At 34.7% G+C, this 12,126-nt stretch overlaps 1 protein-coding gene across 1 annotated transcript in view; it reads left to right on the forward strand.

Moving 5' to 3' along the window:
* The window catches only part of LOC123657913 (scavenger receptor class B member 1-like), an 83,740-nt gene that overhangs the window by 55,354 nt on the left and 16,260 nt on the right, over positions 1-12,126 (forward strand). Inside the window, exons 6-7 of the mRNA XM_045593400.1 lie at positions 1,978-2,181; positions 11,680-11,804. Coding sequence (XP_045449356.1) covers positions 1,978-2,181; positions 11,680-11,804 — 329 coding nt within the window. The remainder of the gene's footprint in view (positions 1-1,977; positions 2,182-11,679; positions 11,805-12,126) is intronic.

Consider the following 12,126-nt stretch of genomic DNA (forward strand, 5'->3'; position numbering starts at 1 on the left):
ACTTGCAACGCTTCTAGTATTGTAGGTGCGCATAGGCTACGCCGCTTATTCCTTTATAGCATTAAACTAGAAAAAATATCAATTTTTTGTTAAATTTTATTTTATAAAAAATCTCGTACCCTGACAATAATTAACACAAAAAAAAACCGACACCCAAAAAGTTAGCTAGTCAACGAAAAATAAGTCAGCAACGTGAAGTAAGCTAGCCAATGATATATAACTTTTTACGTGCGTACATACTAAGCGCACTCACTTTTTATTTTTTATTTGTGTAGGACTTAGCCTTACTTTTGCTACAAAAGTCGTTTTCAAATCTTCCTACCTTAGAACACAGTTCTGGGAAACCTAACTTCGAGTCTTCTTCATATCATTATTATATATTTTATTATCACGATTTTATGGAACCATACTGACGGCATTGCATATTTAATAGAATAAGTATAATCAATATGAATATTTTATAAACAATGTCACGAACTTAGGTAACTTAATGTATTTTTAAAGGTTTCTAACTTATTAGAAATATCAACATTTGCAAAATATACGAATACGAGTATACGGTCTTCCAATCAACCACCCAACCAAATAGGTTAGTTTGTAAATCACGCATTCGCGTACCATTCAGCCTGTAATATCCCACTGCTGGACTCTGTCTCTTTATCTGTGCATGAAAACAATTGGAGCTTCATCCATCATGCTGCTCATCAATCATAAGTGTTCAAAAATGGACAGATATTAAGAGCCATAAACGTGAAAATATAAAAATATTGAGCTGTGTGTATCAGACAGATTTGACAGTGGTTGGAATTTACTCACCCCAATTAAAATATTCTATTAAATAATAACTGAGGTAGGGTAGCAGGAAATTTCCTGCTCAAAATATGGAGCAGCCTGACTGAGGTAGTACCTTGACTTTATAAATATATTATAGATCACGGCTAAATAATACTGATTTCAAGCAGTGCTGTGTTCCTGTTGGTGAGTAATGTGACCAAAGCTCCTGGGGGAAACTGGGGATGGGGTCGGCAGCGCGCTTGCGATGTTTCTGGTGTTGCAGACGTCTATAAGCTACGGTAATCGCTTACCATTAAGTGAGCTGTAGACTTGATTGCCGACCAAGTTATAAATAAATAAAAAACACATGAATATTAATTAAAACAATAGAACTCTTAAATCAAAAACATTAATTGACGTTGGCTATTCGTATCGGTATACGATACGAATAGCCAACGGGTGCTGTGTGGCTACGGCACTAAAGAATTTAGCCACCCCCTCTCTTCCCGTGGGTGTCGTAACAGGCGACTAAGGGATAACAAGGTTCCACAACCATCTTGGAACTTAAGAAGCCGACCGATGGCGGGATAACCATCAAACTGCTGGCTTTGAAATACACAGGCCGAAGACGGGCAGCAGCGTCTTCAGTGCGACAAAGCCAGCGACAAAGCTGCGGTCACCAACCCGCTTGCCTGCCCAGCGTGGTGACTATGGACAAAACACATGAGTTCACGTTATTTTTGGCGTAAACTTGTGGCGGCCTATGTCCAGCAGTGGACTGTATAGGCTGTAATGATAATGATTCGTATCGGTATACCTATATCTTGATACAGATAAATGCGCTGAAAAGGGTCGCTCTCAGCGTCACTGCTGTTATGTTGTTACACCCGATTTCATTCCCCTTATTGAAGTAAAATTTCTTTACACACGCTTAACTCGGGGTGTAAGCTAGTGAATGCGTGACAAGATCGTTACGAAAAGTGTGATCGGACGAGGCGAACGGATGTCGAAAGGAAAATATAACTTATGAAGATCGAAAGAAAGAGAAAGAGTTACGTTTCGTATATTACTGCAAGGGTAACTAAAAAAGTTTTACTTCAGTGGAGTGGTCAAATTTTTTTTAATACCGCCTTATATTGTTGCTTAAGAAGTGAACTAAAAAAATTAAACGCACAACACCTAATTCTTCTTAATCTACCACAGGCAATCAGCACTCTTCTGGCAGACAACATGGGCTACTTCGCAAACGCTGGAGCGTATTACTCCATCTCAGCTCTTGGGTCGAAGCTCTTCCTGAACATGACAGCGGAAGAATTGCTGTGGGGTTACGATGACCCCCTCGTGTCGATAGCAAGCCGTCTCCTGCCGGGTTGGATCGACTTTGGAAGAATTGGAGTTATGGACAGGGTGAGTGGAACTGCCTATTGAATGTGTGTCTTTAGTGGCACTGTGTGATTGACGGTTTTTGAAAGAGTAACTGCTGACTTTCTTTCCGTTTCTCCTCAGAAGATTACGTTCTGAAACAGTAATGTGCCTTTGAAACCTATTTGAATAAATAAAAAAAGATTATAACACTCTCACAGTAGATTAAAGATGTGTACATCGTCATATCAGTATTATGACTTATTATGTTATTTTGCTAAAAAAGAACGCATCCTTGACCATGACACTTTACAAAATATTCCGTTTAAAAGGTTACGGAGATTTTTTTACACTTCCGCTTTTGAAAATTTGTAACGTTACAATAATATTGAATTTTTATTTGTTACCTTAAGGAAATGTAAATTTTTAAATAGGATCTATCCGTGATACCTTTTATATTGATAATATGAGAGATAAAAATGAACATTTTACGCAAAATTTCCGACACATGATGTCAACATACCCTTTTTGGGGCAAGGCGTTCTTGTCTGTCTTCAAATTTCGTTAATCATTTTACATTTCCACTTTCTAAGTTTATATCTGTGCTAATATTATAAAGCTGTCTATATAATAATAATATCAGTCTAATATTATAAGTCTGTTTAGACGTGTTAATCTCGGGAAGTATTGTTATGAATTGCATAATTGTTTTTTGTTTTTGTTTTGGATAATCCAATACTGAAGAAGGCAACAGGTTATATAATATTTCAGTACATTTTTGGGTTTAACCACGCTTCACAGCTAGTAAAAATTTAACTGAGATAGGGCACAGCAGAAACTTTCCTGCTCGAAATATGGAGCAGCCCGACTGGGGAAGTACCTCGACCTTACAGATCACAGCTAAATAATACTCTTTTCAAGCAGTGTTATGTTCAAACAATAGTTTAGAGTAGTAAGGTGTAAGTGATCTTCTGTAAGGTTGCGGTACTTCCAGTCGGGAACTACGCCAATAATACTATCTAGATAATTATAATGTTTATGCATTTTGTATGGTACAGTTTATGGTTGAGTGAGAGATGACATATGAGGGAAGGCTATGAGGGAAACCAAACCCAATGAAAGTCGATCTAACATAAAGTTTATTAAGATTATTTTGAGTGTATATAGGCAGAAGTACAGACGTCATTCGACGTCATTCGTAGCAAACAAATAACGATTTCATTAGAAATCTGCATCAGTCCAATAACAATTTCGTAATAAATAAGCTAAATTAAGGAGGTTATTTGTTTGCAAGACATTGCTCAATGTGCGTTAACCCGTACACATTTGCTTCTGCATTTTCTTGTTTACTCTGACAATGACCTTCTATACTTGTATAATTTGGAGCTAAAAATAACGGTATCAATTTCATAATCCAATGTCACTTACGAAACTTTAGAAATATCGAGTTATAAACATTCAAGGGATAAGGGCCTAAATTGAACATTTTCAGTAATTTATAACTAAGTAATTAATTTGTTTTTTGTCACCTCAAGGCGTTAAGTTGATTCATTAATCCATAAACCGGTATTACAGGAACAAAATAATATTGACCTCATCAACAGTAATGTAGATCAAGTATACCCATTCGAGTGTTATGGTTTTTAACCGACTTAAAAAAAAGGAGGAGGTTGCTCAATTCGACCGTATATATATATTTTTTTTAAATGTATGTTCAGGGATAACTTCGTCGTTTATAAACCGATTTTGATAATTCTTTTTTTGTTAGAAAGGACATATTCCTGGTGTGGTACCGTGGTAAGGAAACCAGGATCTGATGATCTGATCCAAGAGAAATCGAGGGAAATTCAAAAAATCGCATAACTTTTTACTGGGTACATATACCGATTTTGATAGCTTTTAATTTAATCGAAAGCTGATGCTAATCATGTGCTCACATTTAATCGAGATCAGATTACAACTTTTGGAGTAATCTTTGATAATGCGTATTTACTTGACTATTTTTTCTTCTATCTACGTTGTATTATTTGTCAATATAACTGAAGTCGATTTTTTTTCGTCTGCAAACACAATTATGTCATAACATGTGGTATAAAATGTATGGGAAAGTTATACTGACTGACAACCCGCAAGGCGCACTTTGCAGTGGCTCTGCTTTCTGCTACGTGTGGCTTCGATCCCTGCCTCAAATTTCGAGGTGGTATATACAATGTTTGACTCTTAACAGCGTTCGTAATAAAGTCAAATTTAAAAAGGGGTTGAGAAATTTTTCTTCACATGGAATATGATCTATAAGACCTACAGAAACCCTCTATTATTTATTATATATCACTTATATAAAAATTAATCATTGGTATTTAATATTTATATGTAATTTCATAGCAAAAAATATGTTTTAATAAAAGTTGAATGTTTCTTAAAATTCTGGCATTATTTGTTTATTTTAGGAACAGACAATCGTGTCTGTTTGTTACACATATTGATACAGACTAGTAGATTGCCCAGTGGTCGAAATCCGACCTTAGTTAATTTAAACTTAGTTTGAACATTATGAAGGATCTGTTGGCAGACTTACTTCTATAATAATAAACAAAAGAGTATATATGTGTGTGTGTCAGATACGTTGTAGTGTGTGTAATATTTTCTATATTTATTAAATTTATTTTCTGTGCATAATTAAAAAAATATATTAGCATTCTGCATTTTTCCCTATATAAACTATATGAGTGCGAAATTTCACACTTCTCCGTCCGCGCAATTTTCGTAAACAACAAAGTTTTTGCTTCACGTATTAATATATCAAAGAAGATACTAAATGACGTACGCCATCGTCAAACAGTATGCATATTACGTACAAAGTTCTTGAAAAAGCGCCTTTGTTTGAATAACGCTTTGAAACAGAACATTTAAACTGTGTGAAGCAGTATTTTGGCACAAATCTAAATTGTACATTTATAAGTACACATACACTCACAGCCATGCTTTAAAAGTCAAGATGAGTTGAACGACCTCTGTTCAAGGATCATGTTTTTCTCGAAATATGGGTCGGTTTCCATGTTATATACAAGTATCAAAATATTTTTTCCGTGTAGCTATCGAAACAGACCCATATTTCGAGAAAAACTCGAAAAAAGAGACGCTCGAAGGCGTATAACATAACATAATATGTGAGAAACGTCAATAGTAGATTAGTAGCCAAGGGCTGTAAGGCATCAATTGCAGCCCGAGATATTTATATTATTTTGCTATAGTTCGAGGGTGCAATTGATGCTTACACCCGAGCTAACTATTCTGCTTTACATCTCGATTGTGAGGTTAGTAGAAAAAAACCGGCATTACAAGAATAAAACATTTTATTTCTTGAAATTTATAGTGAAATGAGAACAATTTTAATTTTTTTTTAATTACTTACCGCCCTAGAGCTTTTCTAGCTACATTATTACCCTAGAGCGCTAATTAGTCACCTACGAGCCCCATTTGGAGGTAATAAGAACCTACTTACCGAAAATGAAAGATGTAAAAAATATTACGCAACTCAGCAAAATGTATGTCATTTAAATATATATTGATTCGTTGACAAAATAAATCGTCAATCGTTAAATCGTTACCACATTTTTTCTAAGCTTGATTTGCGTGACGCCTGCGACACCAGGTGCAAGCGTGTTGCCGACCCCTGACCCAGAAGCTCTGGCCACCTTACCACAGGAACAACGCTGTTTGAGAGCAGTGTTATATAGCTGTAATCTTATGTAACGTTTTAGTACTTTCCCAATTGGAATGTTTCAAATTTCAGACACCCTCCAACTCCAAGTCTCAAACTGCGCAAAATAAACGTCTCCTTTTTTATTTCCTGGGTTACGGTATTTGCATGTATTCTAAAATCCTACAAACGGTTTCGCGATTGTTTCGGCATAAATTAAAAGTGTTTATTGAAAAGAAATTAATTGTTTAAGCGTATTATTCGGTGCAGGATTATGTAAATGATAAAGACGTGTGGACTTAGTGACGCTGTATTTCATGCAAGATATTACTTTTTTTTTATGTCACTAGGTCGGCAAACAAGCGTACGGCTCACCTGATGGTAAGCGGTTACCGTAGCTTATAGACACCTGCAACACCAGAAGCATCGCAAGCGCGTTGCCGACCCAATCCCTAATCCCCCCGGGAGCTCTGGTCACCTTACTCACCAACAGGAACACAATACTGCTTGAAAACAGTATTATTTTGCTGTGATCTTCTGTAAGGTCGAGGTACTACCCCAGTCGGGCTGCTCCATATTTTGAGCAGGAAATTCCTGCTGTGCCCTACCTTAGTGAGGATTACTAATTTTGTACTAAAACACAGTTTATATATTATTTTTAAAACAGCTTCTTGCCGATACTTCTTTGAAGAATTTACATTTGCATTTGAAGACTATTTGAGAGTTATTTCGATTTGATTTGGATAATATTACCTACTGTTACCTACCTCAAAAGATGATATTATATAGATTTAATTACTTGTAGTATTAAAGTAATGATATCTCCTACGTGTGTAGATCTATTAAATTATCTGAGCAGGCGTATCAAATCGTGTCCATTAATAAAAGTAAAAGTAGATGCGTGTTTGTCGTACAAGCGACACGTTCACGGATAACGCCTTGGTGAATCAAGGCTTGTGACCGATCTTAATGTAAACACTTACACAAACGACAAATACTTTAGTTTGATAACTAATCTTTATATTATTTTTTTTTAATATAAGTAATACACATCCAAAATATAAAATTTAATATTCGGGTAAATTAATAATTCTTAGTATCTTGTCACAAGTTACCATACTTCTCCGAAACGACTAGACCGACTATTATGAAATATTGTGTGCATATCGGGTAGGTCTGAGAATCGGCCAACATTTATTTTTCATACCCCTAAGTTATGGGTGGGGGGGATATATGGTAAAACAATGTTTGTGGGGTCAGTTAATGTATCTATAACCTTAAAGCAATCAGACGGTGTGCTTGCATTTCAGTATCAAAATATTGTAACGTGGTAAAAGGCTAAGCTTTCGTGGACAAATATTTAGAAATCGAAACATTGATTAACAATTATTTGAATTCGTTTCTTCGGGATTTACACCAAGTTCGGGAAGTTCTTCCGTGACCATGGTGCATGCAACTGCGCCGTAATATCGGAGCCTCAAATATAAAAAGGTACATGGTGTAAATCCCGAAGAAACGAATTCAAATAATGTAAACAACCATGGAAATTTAAAACAATATGTTGATTAACAAGTTGACTTCAAATAAAACTTCAAATTACAATTACAAATAAAATTAAAAGAAAATTTCGCCCAGCTTTGTGGCAGGCTAAGAGGGAAGGTTTTGAGCCTTTTTAATATTTATTCCTAGTTACGCTGTATATATTATAATAAGGTTGAAAGACGATCCTTAAATAGGTCTGTTTTACAAATTATGAAAGACCCATATAGGCTATATAAACTATAACTAATTTCTTATAAATTTTTAAAGTAATTTGGACTTCTTAAAACTATTGAAGTGCCTCGGAGAGCAAGCTGTCGGTCCTGGTTATTATCATGTAAACCTGATAGCGATCGTTACTCATAGTAGAGAATATATCCGCCAACGCGCATTGGAGCAGCGTGGTGGATTAAGCTCTGATCCTTCTCCTACATGGGAAAAGAGGCCTATGCCCAGTAGTGGGATATTACAGGCTGAAGCGTAAAACTGTTGAAAATTAAGTTCAAAGTTTCCCTTACAATACATACAGGTCAAGCTAATAAAAGCGTGTTAAAAAACAACTATTATGTAAAAAAATTGCGTAAGTGGCCAATCGTGTGATACGTATTCAAGGTCAGACATACATAATCAAAACCGAACTCACGTAACCGGTGAGTTGACTAAGCCTACTGTTGAGTGTACTGTTGTGAATGAAGATATATGGCTGTGGCACACTGCACTAGATTTTTATTTAGTGGAGTGTCCCGCAGCAAATAATTTGCAAACTGACCCACTAGGTGTAATATCGCCTAATCTCATTCTAATTAATTCAGTCATTGCATCGTTATGTGAGATCTAGATACATTTGGATAAATTATTAATTTAATATTAGTTATAAAAGAACTTCTAACTTTTTTTAATACCTACAAAAAAATCTAAATCAATTTTTTAATTCTTGTAGGCTGTATTAGGATCTCTGAATCGTTATTTTAAAAACTACAATTATATTTATTTTAATAACGTAACAATAGTTAAAGAGAAGCTACCCATTCTAGATGTATATCCCGCAGAGAGAATCGGCAAGAAAAAAACTTCCTTGCACACGCTTGACTTAGTAAGCTGGTGGTTGTGTGACGAGAGCCTTACGAAAAGTTTGATCGGGCGAGGTGAACGGAAGTTAAGAGGGAAATACAAGTTAGATGGAGCTAAAGACTCTTAAGCACACTCATTTTTTATTTTTGTGTTATTATTTGCAATGTATAGACTATATAAAATATATTTAATATTATAAAAATTCCTGTCTAGTACTATGTTGTCCACTCAATAGCATATACAGATTATATATTTATGGGGATAAAAGGGAGCAAAATTCTACGCGAGAGAAAACCGGCGGAAGGTTAGTTTTCAATATACATGCAAAATATTTCCCAGGAAAATATAGTTTATTTTCCTTGAGATTGACATTGAAGGAGATATTTTTTTCCAAGTGAACGGATCTTTACATATACTTGTATTTATGGTTATATAGGATTATATGTAATACTATGTGGCCGCGACTATGTCCGCGTGAAATTTAACAAAATAGTTGTTTTGTTGTAAAAGTAGCCTAAGTTACTCCTTATTACATCAGCTATCTGCCAGTGGAAGTGCCGTCAAAATCGGTTCATACGTTTCAGAGATGCTGAAGAGCTGGAAAAAACAGACAGACAGACAGACAAAAATTGTAAAAAAATATTTTGGTATATGTACCATGTATGTATTAATTGTGTTTACTCGCAAACGAAAAGAACCGACTTCAATTACATCGACAAGTAATACAACGTAAGTAGACGAAAAAAAATAACAAACGCAATAGTCGTCACTACGATTTTCGAAAGTTTCCGTCGATTTCTCTGGGATTCCATCATCAGATCCTGGTTTCCTTATTATGGTACCACCCTTGAGATATCTGCTTTCAAAAAAAAAAATGTATTATCGAAATCGGTTCATAAACGACAAAGTTATCCCCGAACATACATAATTGACATTGAGTAACCTCCTCCTTTTTCGAAGTCGGTTAAAAGCGATTATTTTAATATTACAAACAGACACTCCATAGATGTATAGATAACGCCTGTCACATAAATAGCGAGTACATAAACATTTTAATGAGCTTTAAAGTTAAGTGTAGGAAAATATTAATTTTCACAAATTTACATAAAATAAATCCATCTCACAATTAAACTATAAAATAAGATCGGTTACATCTATTCGTTTCTAAAGAAAATTTTATAAAATCTTGGTTATAAATATGTATAAAAAAAATATATGAAGAAGTGACATTATAGGGACCAATAATGTACTAGATATTTCGCTTTTTTGCCACCGCGGTTCCTCCAACGTTTCCATGGAACATAGTGCGAGGTTTTATAGCCTATAAATCTTCTGCGATTAATCTAAATTAATACACTAAGAACCTTATTGAATTTATTTTTATTCTATATAAAATTCTCGTTCATTCTTATATTAGTTGCCATACTCCTCCTAAACAGCTTGACCGATTTTTATGTCATTTTGGTTGCATCGGGTAGGTCTGAAAATCGGCCAACATCTATTTTTCATACCCCTAAGTTATAGGGGGGGGATTAAGGGGATCCATAACCTATATGGCAAAACAACATTTGCGGAGTCAACTAGTTGTGTTATAAAACAATTTACAAAAAATACATAATATTGAAATAATGTATAAATCTCACAGAGTACATAGCTTCAAACAATTATACATAGGCTTTTGAATTATAAGCTGGAAAATAGGATTTTATTAAAAAAAAGTTGTTTTCTAAGTTTATTGAATACATATTGTTCTAAGTTTCTTTGTTAGTTCATTAAAAATAATGATAATCATTATATTTTATTGTACCTAAGTAGTGTTGAAGGACCACCAGTACATATAAAACTGAATATATACTTCATATATTTATAAACCTTCTAAAGCCTTAACGTGTTTAACCTACTGCGTTTCATCACGTGTAGCGACAGGTGACTGTGAGGAAACCCATGCATAGTGAAAGTATGAAATGTCTTAACTCAGATCCACTGCCTCGAACTGGGTTAGCTTTAAAACCTTGCTTAGTTAGAACCTCTTTCAACAGCGACTTTTGAAATATACACTAAACGATATTGATATAATAAGTACTCAAATGATAACATAAGGGAATAATATATTTTCTGTCTGTTAAAAACTGCTAAATCTAATAATGAGGTTGTTTTTTGCTTTCACAGCAAATTAAATTTAATAAAGTCACTATAATTTTTCAATTAGGATTCTTGTGGGTCTCACCACCGTGCCTCGAAGAGCACGTTAAGCCGTTGGTCACGGTTGTTATCATACAACCTGATAGCGATCGTTACTCATTGGTAGGGAATATATCCGCCAACTCGCATTGGAGCAGCGTGGTGCATTGAGCTCTGATCCTTCTCCTACACGGGGAAAGGTCTATGGTCAAAAGTGGGATATTGCAGGCTGAAGCGTAGCGTAGCTGTAATATCCCACTGCTTAGCATAGACCTCTTTCTCCACATAGGAGATTATTACAACTTATTTTTAAATAATGTTTAATGTAATCATAAAATAAAATACAAAGATAAAAACTATAATCAATTAACATTGTCTACAAAAAGTACACTCTATGATTGAAAAGGGTCGCATAATAATGTTAGTGTCAAAGCAACATGTTATTACGTGTCATTAAATAGATTTTACGTAATTATTGTAATTATAACATAAAAAGTAATAATATTTTAAACAAAGAATGATTACGAAATCAATTAATCGTTTTAATGACTTTTAATTATAATATTGACTTCGTGTCTAAATAAAATTGTCTTGTCATTGTCTTCCAAAACACTCATTATATTATTACCTAATAATAAATAAATAAATAAATAAATAAATGTATATAACACCCAAATTAACAGCAAAAAAAATCAAAATTTTTAAACTTATTTATCCAAGCACGCTTCAAAAGCACATTTAAATCTTCATTTTATTTAATCTACATTTTAATTAATTAGTTATATTTGTTAATTATCGCAAAACCATAATAATGAAACAACTATTTCCTCCACGGTCCTCCCATGACTATAGTTTCTGTAAAGTATCCGAAATATCGGCCATCTAAAAAACTTTAATAAACCGCGATAAATTCAAAAAAAATTTGATTCATTATAATGAGTGAAATTCGTGTTGTTCGTGTGTTTCGTTTAAACATTAGAATATGTAAATCGGAAACCATGTCTCCAATTATAGAAGAGCAGCTTTTTGCTGATGTTGTCATATATTTGCAGTTTTATGCCCAAAGAAAAGAGGAGGTGGAGGTGGAACTGAGGAACATATCCAGGAAGTACTCCATCAACACGTGGAACCAGTCACCGGGCTTGCCAGAACAGGGCTTCACTGACTGGAATACGAGGTAAGAAAGTTTAACTAGAATTTATCAAGCTTTTTTCTCAGTATTTTCAACTTTTGGTATGTATCAGCCAGAATGTTCTCATTACCACTCTTCTATCGACCACTTGTCAACCTTCTTTGTAAATATGATTTATACTTATGGTTTTTAAATTTCAATAGAGAATATTATGTTCCTGTGGTGAATAAGGTGGCCTGCAGCACCCGGGGAGTGGGGGAGGGGGTGTAGGGTCACCAACGCCTTTGCAATGCTTCTGGTTTTACAGACGTCTATAGGCTACGGTAGTCGCTTACCTTCAGGTAAGCGATAAGCTTGTTCGCCGACC

Source organism: Melitaea cinxia, chromosome 11 (assembly GCF_905220565.1).
Source record: "Melitaea cinxia chromosome 11, ilMelCinx1.1, whole genome shotgun sequence".
Lineage (NCBI taxonomy): Eukaryota > Metazoa > Arthropoda > Insecta > Lepidoptera > Nymphalidae > Melitaea > Melitaea cinxia.